General features: G+C 47.3%; 1 protein-coding gene across 9 annotated transcripts in view; it reads right to left on the bottom strand.

The window, feature by feature from the left end:
- Positions 1-15,139, bottom strand: part of Nap1l4 (nucleosome assembly protein 1 like 4) — a 31,676-nt gene that overhangs the window by 15,959 nt on the left and 578 nt on the right. For 4 of the 9 annotated variants that reach the window (XM_048807853.1, XM_048807851.1, XM_015503317.2 and 1 more), the window contains 6 exons: positions 7,863-7,892; positions 7,072-7,175; positions 4,305-4,404; positions 2,216-2,357; positions 1,998-2,084; positions 567-692 (listed from right to left, as the gene is read on the bottom strand). In XM_048807853.1, coding sequence (XP_048663810.1) covers positions 567-692; positions 1,998-2,084; positions 2,216-2,357; positions 4,305-4,404; positions 7,072-7,175; positions 7,863-7,876 — 573 coding nt within the window. In that variant the 5' untranslated portion in view covers positions 7,877-7,892. Of the gene's footprint in view, positions 1-566; positions 693-1,997; positions 2,085-2,215; positions 2,358-4,304; positions 4,405-7,071; positions 7,176-7,862; positions 7,894-11,774; positions 11,800-15,139 lie in introns of those variants that run through there. The other 5 variants (XM_015503319.2, XM_015503318.2, XM_048807852.1 and 2 more) reach the window with 4 other exon arrangements.

The following is a 15,139-nucleotide window of genomic DNA, read 5'->3' as shown; positions in this document are numbered from 1 at the left end:
CACCAGCCCTGTGGGTCGAGCTGTGCCATCCTGGATGTCCATATGCAGTTTCTGTGACAGTGCAGCAGGTCAGTCAATGAGGCTAGGGCAGAACTCTGTGACTCACTTCCAGGAAAGTTACACACCACTTCTCTGGTTACAGGAAGGTGGGTGAGTGGGACACAGAAAGGCTGGCTACTCCTTTTTGTTAAAAAGAGACTTTTCAATGGCAATGGTCAGAACATACCAGCAGCTTGTCTTGCATGTATGCAGCGAGGGGCACAAGGCCCTTCCAACAGCACCCCGAGGAGGAGACGCGCAGACACTCAAAGCCCTCCTCCAGCTGGCTGACCCGCCCGCTAGGGTCCTGTCCTCAGCTGCTGCTGCTCATAGCCCATGAGCAGCCCCCACCTGTGAACAGGCTCTGAGGGTGACGCGTGGCCCCAGGACGGGGAGCGACCCACACAGGGTGAGACTCCGCCTGCACTGCCAGCCTTGCCCCCAGAGCTTCGAGGCAGGGACGGGGCTGCTGCCCAAACGCCTGCCCAGGGAAAGCACCTCCCAGCCACCAGGCAGCAGCGGCTCACCTGCACCAGCTCACTGAGCATGTCCACGTTTCTGAAGATGGTGAACCAGAACTCCGGGATTCCTCTGGGATTTGGCTCTTCTGCTGCTGGTTTCTCGGCTATAACTACTTTGTTTTTCATGTCTCCCTAAACCATAGAGATGCAAAACAGAATAGCTGTCACAAAATATTGGCCTGAATTAGCAATTGGCCTGAAGGCTTAGAGGAGCGAAATTTTAGTACTGCACAAACTTCTACTTGAAACTTCTTCCTTCCGACTTGGTGTCTCCACACCATGGAGGGAAAAAAAATCACTCAAGCCACTATATCCAGAAGCACCAATGACACAATGTCACAGTGGGGAAAAAGCCTGAAGTGGCAAATGCCAGCAGACTGAACCCACATCTACTTAAAATGGGGTGCAAGGCAGGGGAGTTGAAGTAAGAAAAACAAACCTTTGCTGCATGCAGCAGTACCTTTAGCGTAGAGAAACTGCCCAGCTACACATGTGGATAAGCAAGTACTAGGCAAACATCGGGGTGGTGACCAGAGGCACCTGGCAGCGTGGATGGGGGTCTTGGAACAACATGGCCCCAGGGAAAAGGAACACGGAGGGAGGTTCCTGGTCATAGGGCTGGTTAGCTCAGAACAGCCTCGCAGGGCTTCCCAGCTGGCAAAGGCAGGGTGTCCTGGGTTGTAAAGAACGGACTCTCACCCATAGTCAGAGTTCCAACCAGGCCAGGCCCTGCCCATTTCCAAAAGACCAAACTATAGATGGCTACCAAAACTAACACACATTTTAAAAAAGCATAATGCTATAAGATAAACCTACTTGCGTTGTGAATGTGAAATGAGGCTGATGTGCATGGGGTGTGGCCCAGGGGCAGGGTGTCTGGGTCCCACCCCCAGCACCACAAAAGGAAAACACTGTCATGTTGCACTACACTTGGTGGCGGGTATTCCACGAGGTCTCCCCCCCACACCCTTAGCTTTCCAGTGTCTAGGGACACAGGTGTGTGGCACCCCTGCTGACCCCCGCTTTCTCTGGACCATGACCTTCACTGGGGTGTGACTGCTCCTGGCTCACCCAATCCTTTATTCCAACACAGTGCCTCAGACACACTGAAAGGAGCTGTGCCTCCCTCGCCACAGGGACCCAAGTGCCCAACCTGAGGGGGAAGAAGCACCTGTTGCTAGGAGCGCTTTTCTCTGGAAAAAGCTTTACTGCCGATTTAAAACCACCAAATCAGGGGCTGGGGTTGTGGCTCAGAGGTAGAGTGCTCGCCTAGCATGCATGAGGCACTGGGTTCAATCCTCAGCACCACATAAAAATAATATAAAGATATTTGTCCACCTATAACTAAAAAAAAAAAAAAAAAAAAAACCCATGGAAACGTTGTTGTTTCTTACAGAACACATAGTCCACCCACTCATTTTTTTCCCAGAACCTTACAGCCAACTTGTCGTCCTCTTCATTTTCACTGTGCCACTCTGACTCTGCGTCTGTCGGCTCCACATCACCAGTGATGAATTCTCTCCTCTGTGTGAATACAAAACCCCTTAGAACCTGAGGCAACTCGGAAACTCCAGAGCCAGAAGAATGTCTGCACCACGTCTCCCAGACGGGGGTCCCCAGGCCCCAGGCAGAGGCCGCCCCCCAGCGCTGCCCACCTTGTCGAACAGAGGCTGGTACAGGGCTGCGTACTTCCTCTCCAGGTCATGCACCTCCTCGTAGAACTTGGCCTCTATGTGTGCACACCTCACCTGGAGCTGCTTCAGCGCATTGATTCTCCTCTTGACGGCCCTGGGCAAGCTAGGAGAGGGAGTGGGGAGCCTCCTCAGCCTCAGCACAGCAACCTCGCTAGGCATGGAACTCACCCCCTGCTACCGACAAGAGCTCCCAAAGCCATTAAGAGAAGCACACAATGGCCAAGAGAGAAGAAGCGGAACAGATAATTCACAAAAGAAAACTGTCCCACAGGAAGGTTCGACCTCATGGAAAAAACCCCAAACATGTACATCTGGAAGAAGTTTTCCTTAGCAAAATTAGTGGTTAACACAACACCACCCCTAGGATTGAGGAGGCCGAGGGCACGAAAGCCTGCAGACTCATCTTTCTTAGGGGCTGATGGGAACTCTGGACATGTTCACTGATGCAATAATCATACCACTAAGAACTCATCCTAAGGAAATAACCAGATATTCACCCAGCACAGTGCAGGGAACATCACTATTGTGACAACTAACAAACTGGGCGTGGTGGTGCACACCTTTAATCCCAGCTACCCCCGGGGCTGAGCCAGGAGGACTGAAGTTTGAGGTCAGCCCTCGCAATGTAGCGAGGCCCTTAACAACTCAGTAAGACCCTCAGTGAGTCTCAAAATGAAAAAGGGCCAGGTGTGGTGGCACATGCCTGTAATCCCAGAGGCTTGGGAGGAAATAACCAAAGATAGGAGGATCATGGGTTCAAAGCCAGACTCAGCAATGGCAAGGTGCTAAGCTACTCAGTGAGACCCTATATCTAAATAAATAAAATACAAAACAGGGCCGGGGATGTGGCTCAGTGGTAGAGCCCCTGGGCCAGCCGCATGAAGGACTTCTAAACAAAACCCAAAACAAACAGAAAACTGGCATAAGAGGAGCTGATCAGGACGCAGAATAGCCTAGGTCATGCTGTCCAGAACTATCTGGTACCACATGCAGGTCCTTGTGAACTCACCAACAGGGCAAGCTCTTCTTTCAACCAGACTAACTAAGAAAGAACTTTAATATTTATTTTTTTAGTTTTAGGTGGATATAATGCCCTAAGGAAGAGCTTTTTGCCTGTTTTGTTCTATGTCCTTTTTTGTTGCTGTTGTTTGCTAGTTTTACGTTTGTATGAAGTAGTCCTATAAATTAATTAAAGCTTTTTCTGGACCCAGGACAATCATTTATTTAAAGAAGAGTGCTTAGTCACAATCGAGAGGAACAGAGCGGTTCCCGAACCCGGTCTTCCAGTGTCAGCCAGCACTGGAGGAAGCACATTCGCATCCTCATGCACCAGGCCAGTGTGGAACCAATTCTGTGCCCAGAGAACCTTGTCCCCAGGCCTGCAACTCCTGTCAGGGAATGAAAGACACCTGCTTGCTCAGTTTCCACAGTCATACCCACTCAGGTCTATCTCCAATTCTGTCTCTAAGAAACACCCTGGGAAAACCTTGACCACTACCCATGAGGCTCTTGGTTCAATACCCTATCAAAAACCAAGCCAGATCAACCCAAACCAAACCAAGCCTTACCCACCAAGTAATCCCCAGAGAATCCTCCAAATGGACAAAGCAAACCCCAGTGTCCCCTCTATTACAGCCCTGGGGGCATCAATGAACCCTAAATAGGAACTGATACACAGGATGGGACATCCTGTGGGGTCAAACCCTGGCCTGATGGGAGGCGGCTCACTGCTTGCAGAAGGCAGACAGGGAGGGCTTCTTATCACTCACACTGTGCAACACAAGCAGCCACAGGCTTGGTGGGGGAAGCCAGACAACATTCTGCTGCCAGCGATGGTTGAAGTTCTCCACACCGCCACAGGGTGGCACTGCGCACTTCCTAGCAGACAACTCCACCTGCACCCATGAGTGTCCAACCACAGGGTAGGACACCCTTCTTTGGACCTGGCTCTTCTAGGCCAGGTTTGCAATCTTATCCCCATTCTGAAGCAGTGGAAAAGGTCTCTTCAACTCCATCCTGTGGCTTGAAGTCTTACCAGTAGCGTACTTACGTTTCGATGTAGCTGGAAGGAGTGTGAGAGACACTGTCAAGTCGCTCCTGCAGAGCTGCCAGGACTTGTGGGTTCTGCATCACCTGATCTGTGAGCTTTTCTATCAAGAGTCAGAAAAAGACCAAAAGTTTTTAAAACACACCCACACAGAACAGCCAAGGACAGAAAGCACCTACGCAGATCGACTTAGTTTTGCGAAGCTACTAATTTCTAAACATAGCAAGTGACTTCCTAAAAACACATTCTGAAAAGTCAGGCTTTTCCTTGGCAGTGCTAGGGCCTTGCTCATGCCAGGTAGATGCTCTACTACTCAGCTGCACCCAACTCTTGTTTCGTTTTAAGACGGGGTCTTGCTAAGTTGCTCAGGATGACCCCAAATTTGTGATCCTCCTGCCTCAGCCTCTAGAATTGCTGGGATTACGGATGCACCACTATGCCCAGCTAGTTAAACTTTATTTTAGGAGCACACAATATTCTTTGTGTGCTCAGGGATGCCCTGAGGTGTCTGATTCTTTGCTGTAGATATGCTGCACCCTCACGATTGTCAAGCTCAGTCTATCTCTGGCTACCTGGCAGCCTCCCCAAGTGCCACAGTGGTGTCCAGAAGCCAAGACCAGGAATGTAACACAAATAAAACAGGACCCATCCACGTGTGCTTTGCTAACCTAGCTGAGGAAAAGAGTGTGACCTGTGTCTAGACACTGTGCCTGCCAGCGTCCTCTGCCCTGCTGCTCCCCCCCCCCGCCCTTCTGCTCTCACCCCTACCCTCCACAGAACACTGCCCACCACCCTGCTCCCTGACATCTCCCACAGTCCCACACTGCACCACTGGTATTCACAAACCCAAATTCCCAGAATAAAACGACACCCACAGGGTGGAAAGTGTCCTTCACTCAGCTCTGACCACAGAGTGGGATTAATACCGGGCTCATGGCATCAGACTGCAGGACTTGGTGAATAATTTCCCTCTTAAAACAATAAAGAAACCCCTCCTGTACTTGAGGAGGTATACACTTGGGAGCACTCACGGAACGCGGGCAAGTCAAACACACCAACCAACTACTCTATTTAAATATTTAGTTGTTATCAAGGGGCAAAAACCCAGGGGCACTTAACCACTCAGCCACATCCCCAGCCCTCTTTGTTTTTTACTTTGAGACAGGGTCTTACTGAATTGCTTAGGGTCTTCCTATGTTTCTGAGGCTGACCTCAACTCGTCTCAGCCTTCCAAGCTGCTGGGATTACAGGTGTGTCACCACTCAATTTTAATGCAACCACTAACATGAAACATTGTACTTAATGTAATTTTTCATACAGAAAACTGCAGGTACATGCGTAATCTGTCAAGCACTGCACACATATAAAAACACATCTCCTGGAGCTGGGGTTGTGGCTCAGTGGTAGAGCGTTTGCCTAGCACGTGTAAGGCCCTGGGTTTGATCCACAGCACCACATATAAATAAATAAAATACAGGTACTGTGTCCAACTACAACTAAAAAAGTATTAAAAAAAAAAAAAACACACACATCTCTAGATGTGTCATCTGAAATGGACTAGAAACAACGACTCTGAATATATATATTTTCTGGTTTCTAGGTTATCTTTCCCCACTAAAAGAACTGGGCTCCTTGGATAAATGGTGATTCCTGGTCTGGGGGGACAAGGAAAGCTCAAGGTAAAATGGAACATCACATTGTGCTGCAAGACCAGAGGTGCTTCAAAACGCAGGGGACTTTAAGAGGACAGCTGGAAGAGACCCACTGGCTAGACAGGACCACCTCATACCAAGGGAAGGGCAGCACATGACAGCACCCTGAGCCAACAGCTCAGTACAGGGAAGGGAGCTCTTCCGTCCACGGTGTGCAGGAGCAGGACAGAAAAAGCACCCTTTGACAGCCTCTAGTCATTCCAATCCAGCAAGACCGTCAGTGGGCGTGACGATCAGGAGGAGCGGTGAGTACAGACAAGGTCTAAGGACCACGATAACAGAAGCCAACAGGGTCCCCAGCAGAGGCCAGGCTGGCACCACATGGCTCCTGACCTGATGTACTGCACCACGACATCTCTGGGTGGCTCTCGTCAACAGGCTCACCCTGGACCTCATCAGGACAGAACCAGATGGGGCACGCTACAGGACAAGTGTGGGCCAGAGCATGCTGGGTGCCAGCCACAGGGAGGCGATGCCAGAGCAGAGATGCAACCCAGTGCCAATGTGACTCTCCAGCAGGTCCCAGACATGGTGTGGGGCAAGAGCAACTGCTGGAAGTACAGGAAAACACATATGCCACAGACCCCGGATGATGGCACTGGGTGGGCGCTGAGCTTCTTGGTGTGGTAATAGCACCATGTCTCTAAGAGTACATTCCAGATTTTAGGAATTACATTAAATTACTAGGAAAACAGGAGATATCCACAACTTGCTTTTGGACAGTGAAAGGTAGATCTGGATATGTAAGATTTTTTAATGGGGAAAGTTATCACACCTGTGAAGTTATGGATACAATGACACATGGAATTTGCTTCACAATAAGCAGGGTAAGGAAAGGAAGGGTACGGATGTGTATCTGAAGCCCACCTAAGTGAGGGCAGGTAAGCAGAGGGCGCTGTGCTATGGTTTACTTATGTAGAGTCTGAATTTCCTATTGCATGGTCACTTCTAAACCAGGTACGGATCTTCATCTCGTACTGATGTTTCTAACCCTTCCAAGACTGAAACCCCACACTGGTGTTAGTACAGTACATATTCCAGAGGAAGAAGTTGCCCACCTGCAGGTGAGCCCTCCAACTGCGTTTCAGGTCCAGCTGACTGACCTGGGCCACCTGCATTCTTAGCAGCTTCCCCTGAATCTGGAGGCACACCATCTGAAAAACTGAAACAGTGTGTTTAAAAAGCATTACCATCAAGAAAGTTGCAAAAACAAACCACAGGAAAAAGTTTTCCTCCCATTTTTTCCAACACATTAGGCAGTGTTTGCAGCCACAGAACCAGGGAACACGACAGGGAATGCGCTGCGTCCCGTCACCCCAGGGACTTACCTGTCCTGAAGGAAACGCCCACCACTCAGCACCCTTCTCCCACCCACAGAGTTCCAACTTGCAGCCCTCGCTCGGGCTTCTTAGTTGTTGTTTCTTCCCTTAAAAATCTGCTCCCAGCCCTCAAAACCCACCAACCCTACCAACTTTGTCCTGTCTGGCCTCTGCTCATGCCACCCAGCAGAGCAGCCCTGCCCGTGTGGGACACAGTCCCCTCAGTGCTCTGAAAGCCAGCAGACTCTCTAAAACAATGCAGCTCCACGGGAAGAGAGCTAAGACCCTTCACGGACATGCCTTCCTCAAGCAAGGCAGAAACACACAGCCCAAACCCACCCTGAGCAACCTACAACCTCTCCCTTGACCACTGTCTGAGGCGTTTCTTCACCTGCTCGGATCCATGAGAAGCAAATGAGCTACAGAGTGAATGCATTCACATGTTTTTCTAGAACTGAATGACACCCACCCTGGCTCTTGCTCACTGACCTTGCTTTAAATTCTGATGAACAAAGTCCATTCAGGCTTACCTGTTATCTGCCATCTGAATGCTCTTATTCCTACAAATCAAAGAGAGTCACAATTACACTCACAAACAAAAACATCTGTTCAGTGTGCTCTTCCACACTGTTTATGGGATGGAGATGCACTATGAGGGCCAGGGGGACTTTCTAGGAGTGAAGTTAATATTCCAGGTCTGGCTATGTTATTTGGGTTCACTCATTTGCTAAAACTCATTTAACTGTGTACTTAAGACATGCACTTCAGGGCTGGGGATGTGGCTCAGTGGTAGAGCACTTGCCTAGCATGTGCAAGGCCCTGAGTTCAATCTCCAGCACTGCGGGGAAGGAAAAAAAAAAAAGCACATTTCAACAGGTACAGTGGCACATGGATCACAAGTTCAGAGTCAGACTCAGCAACTGAGGCTCTAAGCAACTCAACAAGACCTTGTCTCAAAATTAAAAAAAAAAAAAAAAACCAACTTTAAGGGGCTAGGGATGTAGCTCAGTGGTTAAGCACCCCTGGTTCAATTCCCAGTACTAGGAAAAAAAAAAATGTGTATTATATGAAAATTTTACTCATAAAATGTCTCTTATTGGCACTAAAAAGACCAAGCTTCTTGATAAGAACAATTAATCCTAATTTACAACAGGAACGTCTGAGTGAACACACCATGACAATATAATAATGCTAGTCCAGTTATTTCAGACCAATTCAAAGCATCCGCTGGTGTTTACACTAGCTCTCAAATTAATGCACAGCACGATGTTCTAATTTCATCTGCTAGTTCTGCACCTCTGACTTCTACACTGAAGATGCCCTGCTAGGTAACATTATGTACTGCCTAGCCTGCTCGAGGCCCTGAGTTCCATTCCAACACCACAAGCAAAACAAAAATAACAAAAAACACACTCAGAATCTCACTTTCATAGGATGTTTAATATGATCATCTCTAGATGGAAGAACTGAACAACGTTTTACCCATGAATATTAAAACATGGGTCATAAGGTGCTTTCTTAACTAGAAGAACTTGATATTGAAAAAGCTGCAAAGCCCAATTTTCACAAGTTCAAGCCAATATATAAATGCACTGCCTGAAAGGGCCCTGAATGTAGACTAAACCTGAACAAAGCTCCTCAAGCGTGATGGAGGGGACCCTGCGTGCCTGAACTGCTCCAGCTGAAACCTGGCCCATCTCCTTCCCAGGATGCACAGAAAGCCAAACCACTCACTCACAAGCTTTTGGAAAAGAGAGCAGCAAGAAACTTCTGTACTCATGACAAACAGCTCCAATTAGAATATATGACCTACAACTATTTTGCATTTAACTCAACTGCACTTTTAAATTAGGTTTTTACTGTTTGAAAAAAAACATATAATATTGTTTTTTAAAAAATTATTTATTTAGGTAAATTAATAAGAAAAAAAATGCAATAAACCCTAGGGTGGCTGGTCACACCACACCGTCACCACAGCAGTAGCCAGGTCTAGCCCCACCTCAGTGTGACTGGAACACCCTTTATGGGCCCCCTGGCCTTCTGCAGAGCTCCAGTTCATTCCACATGGGAACCCAACTCCTACCCTCTAGCCGGGCGAACCTCACCCTTCTATTCTCAGTGCATGCTCCTCTGCTGGACCTGCTGCAATCACAAGATTCCCAAGGTGACAGTTCACCTTTTCTCACATTATACATGCAAGGAGTGACACAGACCAACCTTCATAATTGCGTTTGATGCCAAACATCTGAGTGAATACACCATTTGCCAGTTGTTACATACTGAAGTTTTTCTATGAGATTTTACACACACACACACAGAGCTATACTGGAGATGGAACCTAGGCCTCACACATGCTAGGCAAGCGCTCTATCACTGAGCACAACCCCAGCCCCATGACATACTTTTGGTAATGGTCCCTGTGAGCATCTTTGTGTAATAGGCTCTCCACCACAGTTATTCTTAATTTATACGGCAATAACAGAATTGCTGTGGTAGTATTTCTGGGTCAGAGTATGAAGGGATCCTGACTCCGCCAAGCTGCCTACACACTGACACCACTTACACTCGGGCCACCGTGCCTAACATGCACCCAGCGGCTCCCTCCCTCAATTACACTAACTGCCAAAGGGAGCCTGCTGTCCTGGAAGCACCGACCACTGCCATTTTCATGAACAGACGCCTCTTCGCCAACCCAGCAATGCTGCCCAGTAAGGCCACGCCTTCCATTTCCAACAGGCGTGGACCAGGGAAGGGCTGCTGTTCCAGGCACTTCAAGCGTTCTACACTCACATCAGCTCTACCAAGGAGGGACCCCCTCAGTTTAAGTGAGGAAGCCGAGGCTGGAAAAGACAAAAGGCCTAGCCCAAGGTCACAGGCTGGCACGATGTGGATCTAGGACTCCAAACTAGATCCTTCCATCCCTCCCTACGAATGCTAAACAATTCACCTGGGCTACAATTGGCTAACCTAACCAATTCACATTTGAGCTTCAATCAGGGTCAGTCGGATTCCTGCTGTTCTGCTAAGAACTTCCCAAGAAGTTCACTGTGTCTAGAAAGGTGAGAACATTCCTTTTCTACCCTGTTCACCAGCTAGTACCAGGACGGGAGCCCAAGAGGTACACAGGATACACAGACACTCCAGCAGACACGGGAAGGCCCCCCTCCAGCCTGGCAGACTCCACCAACTCGCACCTTTACCATTGTACTTGGCAACATCATGAAAAGGCTTGCAAAGCCTGACACGCTTCCCTCTCAACAGCAACAAAGTGCCACATCAAGGACAGAAAAACAGGCCAATGCACTTAAACGATGGAAAGGAAAATAATTCTGAATGACTAAAAACCAACAAACTGACCCAGAACTCGAGGCCTAGGACAAAGCAGACCCAAGGAGCGAGCAGTGTGGCTCTGCGTCCCCTCCCTCCCTCCCCACTCCCCAGCTGCAGCCTTCCTCTACACTCAGCTGCAGCAATCACGGGCGAGAGGCGGCACCCCGGGCCCTGGGCCTCTGCCTCTGCATTTATGCCCCCCACACACACATGGACTGTTTCACCCGCTGTCTGCTGTGGGACCACCAAATCAAGTGACTAAACACTGCTCCCTTGACATAGGAGGACAATGACATTTATAAAGAAGCTGGACTTCACTTCGGTTTCATCACCAGGAATTATTTTGTTATAACCATTCCACATTCGGTACCAATTTCAAAACATCATATTTATTTGCCAATCAAAAAGAAAATAAAGCAATCAAGTTAGATTGCGGAAGGGACAGCAGGCAGAACAGATTTTCAAAAGAATGCGGCTGTTCCCTCCCAGGGCCAACAGTCTGCTTTTACGGATCAAAACACCACAGTGATCTTTTTTTAATGTGTGTATGTGGCAGTGCTGGGGACTGCACTCTACCACTCAGCCGTACCCCCTCCTGCAACACTACTACTTATGAATTAATTTCCTTTTATCTCAACATAAAGTTTTCACAGGAAAACATTTGAACTTTTACAGAAAACTATACAACACTGAACTGTAATTTTTACCTGAAAACAGTCGATAGCCAGAATAACAATGTAATTTCACATTGGGTTCCTTTGAAAGACAAAGGCATGAGCCTTAGAGTGTGGTCACACTTCACAAAACCTCAGTCTGAACAGTTACTACCTATCACCAAAGAGATTCAAAGGTTCCCAGTGCCTGCCCGCTAGATAACTAACTGATCAATCGGCAACAGTGGTTAAATTAACCCTAGAGCATGAAGTGGCGCAGGTGAAGCTGAGGGTGGCAGGCCACCTACTGATCCTGGAGAGTGTGACCAGCCTTGGTTCAGCTCCAACTCTCCAAGAGCACTGGCTCATACTGTAGCTTAGGACTATGTTGGAGGGACAGAGGAACCATCCATGCCAAGAAAGAATCAGGACCCCCCCACAGGACATCCCAACACCTACCTACAAGCCTGGTCAGTGCGTGAGCCCCAGCAGTCCAGATCTCATTTCACTGCCCCGGTCCACAGCTCCTTTCCCAAGCCATCACCATTCCCTAGCATCTTAAGTCAACCAGGTTGTTAGTTAAATATGTCAGCAGACAAGTTAACAAGTAATTAAACAGCCAGGTAATCTGTGTAAATTTCCAAACTATGGGAGAATGCAAACCAATATACCCTTCATTAACAAAATGGGGGAGGGAGAGTCAGATCCTAACGCACACAGGTGCTCTTGAAATTATGCTGAAACTAAATCCAACTGCATTTAATTATCTAATTTATACATACCTCCCTTATCTTCTGACACACATATGTGGTAGTGAATAATAAGATAATTTTTTTTTCAATTCACAGATACAGCTGAGCAAGGTGGCACATGCCTGTAATCTCAGCTACTCAGGAGCATCACAAGTTCCAGATCATCTGGGCAACTAAGAAGTCTGTCCCAGAATAAAAAATAATAATGCTGGGGGTGTAACTGGTGGTAGAGCACTTGTCTAGCATTATGGTGCCCTGGGTTCAATCCCCAGTACTGCAAAGTCAACCAACCAACCAGACACACGTTACAGGTAAACCAAGACTGGCAAGTAGGGTATTGTTGAAGCTAAGTGATGGGTATAGGATCACTGTTGTTCTTGAAAAGGATGAAACTTTTTATTATAGTGTTAGAAATAATGACTAAGCAGTACATTTGTCATCCCATCAAAGAACAAATTCCATGAAGGCAGGGACACTATCCTGCTCAATGCAGTAGTTCCAGGGCCCAGCAAAGGATCTGGCATGAGATGGCCAGGAAATTGCTGTCTAATAAATCCACTGCTGTTAAGTGACAGCTGCCTATTACCAGCATACAGCATGGCACCAGAGACCCCATTCAAACTTCAGCCTGTCCCAAGCACCTTTCTCAGGACACAGAACAGACATTCCCGTGGTCATACCTGCTTACAAGATCTACTGAAATAACCACCAAACACTCCACTTTTACTGAGGCATGGTCTTCCGTGCTACACTCCTTTTTCTATGTGTTTCTTGGCAATTCATGAGAATCTGATGTTCGAAAGTTTTCTCAATCCAGTACTTAAAAGATCTTGGCATTCTCGTCAGTAAGCCATTTCCTCTCCATCCTATTTCAAATTACAACCACCCAAGACCCCACTCTTATCTTTTTCTCAAAAGCACCTCCAACCATGTAACTTGCTTGTCTGTCTCCCACTGCAGACATGAGAGCAGGGTCTTAGATCCTGTGTTATTCAGTGGAGACCCCAATACCTAGAACTGTGCTTGGTACTCATGAGAAAACAAATACATAAGAAGACACAGCCAGGCGCAGTGGTGCACACCTGTAATCCCAGAGGCTTGGAAGGCTGAGACAGGAGGATCCAGAGTTCAAAGACAGCCCCAGCAACTGCAAGGTGCTAAGAAACTCAATGAGACCCCGTCTCTAAATAAAGTACAAAACAGGGGTGGGGATATGGCTCAGTGGTTGAGTGCTCCTCAGTTCAATCCTTGGCACCAAAAAAAAAAAAAAAAAAAAAAAAGTAGATACAAATCACTGAAAGCCACCTCAGAATAACTGAGTAAACAAGTACTAACGTAAGTATATACTTATAAAACTTGAACAGAAGGTACAGAACTATCTTTCTCCTGCAACTATTAAACAGAAACTATCTCACCTTGTTTTTGAATAGGCTTTTCTTTTCCCTCTGGACATGGGAGGAAAGCACATTTGAAGAGGTGGCAGAGTACATTTTACACAGATTAAGAATTTAAGGCTACATAGAGCAGTCAAGATGAAGAGTAAAATTCACAGTGATTTTTTTGTAGTTACAATAGTACAAAGCTGTAATGTCCCTCCTTTTACTAAACACTCAAAAAATTTAAAATTTAACTACAGACAGAGCAAAAGCAACAGGACTTTCCCTGAAGCAGGCAGGGTAGAAAACAACTGTCAGGTGAGAACAAATCTATGCCATCCCAAACTTTTTCTTAAAAACGTCCTAACAGGTCTGGGGTTAGTGGTAGAGCGCTTGCTTAAATTGTGAGGCACTGGGTTTGAGCCTCAGCACCACATACACAAAAATTTCTCCACTAGCTACCCATCAATAAGGGTCTCCCACTTATTACATATGCCCCCCAAAGACAAACCCCCTGACTCATTCAGGGAGGCTCCCAATTTGCTAACAATCATGAGGCCCATGCAAAGCAAGCAGAGACCGGAAGAGAACAGTTTCCTGCCATTCCACATCAGTTACTTCCTATCACTGCAGTGGTACAAGAGTCAAACTAAGATGGGCCTTCTATTCTGGGTGCCTAAAACACACTTGTCTTAAACAAAAAGCAAGGATTCCTTGGCTAGCAAACTCTCAGCAAGCTCAAGGTCCTAACTGGAATGACTGGATCCCAGCAACACCCAATCTTCCCACTTCACATAGCTGATGATCCGAGGCCATAGGGAGTGTAGTCCTGAGGACTGAATGAGGGGCACTTTACCACTGAGCTACACCTCCAGCCTTTGGTTTTGTTTAAAGACAGGGTCTCACTAAATTGCCCAGACCAGTCTCAAACTTGTGATCCTCCTGCCTCAGCTTCCAGAGTCACTGGGACTACAGGCCTGCTGCATGTGCCACCAAGCCTGCCGGCCTTGGGATTCTTTGGCAAAATTTTTGGAAGCACAACATAAACTTATCAAAACAGGTTTTAAATTGCAAACAACCAAAAAAAAAAAAAACAAAAAAAACAAGCCCCTCTGAACTCCACTGTGCTCACACATTCATATTTGAGATTACCTCCTCCTAATGCTAGACCATCAACTGCTCAAAAGAAGATGTAAGATTTCAATCCTAGGCTACTAAAAATAAAAACCCTGGTAAGCTAATGGATTTTTTCCCCCTTGGAGTAAAGGCTCTCGCTATGTTGCCCAGGCAGATCTCAAACTTGTGGGCTCAAGCTATCCTCCCACCTCAGCCTCCTGAGTAGCTGAGGACACAGGCATGCACCACCACGTCCAGCTTAGTGGAAATAAAGTTTAGGATTCACCTACAAACTCAGACTGTAAAGTGGCAAACAATCCCATCTCAAAGAACTTAAGTCTCTATAGAAGTATGAAATGCTTCACACAGGTAAACTCCTCTAGCTCACTGTCTAACTGGCCAAGTCACAAAGCCATGATGTCTTGTAAGGAGGGAGGGAAACATCTCAGAACCTACGTATTCTTAACCAACAAGTCACCCTGCACAAGTATGGAACGGAAGAGTGTCACTAGAAATGGGGAAGAGCAAGAGAAGTGGGACAGAAAAATATTAAGAGGGACTTTTAGGGAGTGGGAAGGGT

Source organism: Marmota marmota, unplaced genomic scaffold, assembly GCF_001458135.2.
Source record: "Marmota marmota marmota unplaced genomic scaffold, marMar, whole genome shotgun sequence".
Taxonomy (NCBI): Eukaryota; Metazoa; Chordata; class Mammalia; order Rodentia; family Sciuridae; genus Marmota; species Marmota marmota.
This window is presented reverse-complemented; position numbering and strand designations above follow the sequence as displayed.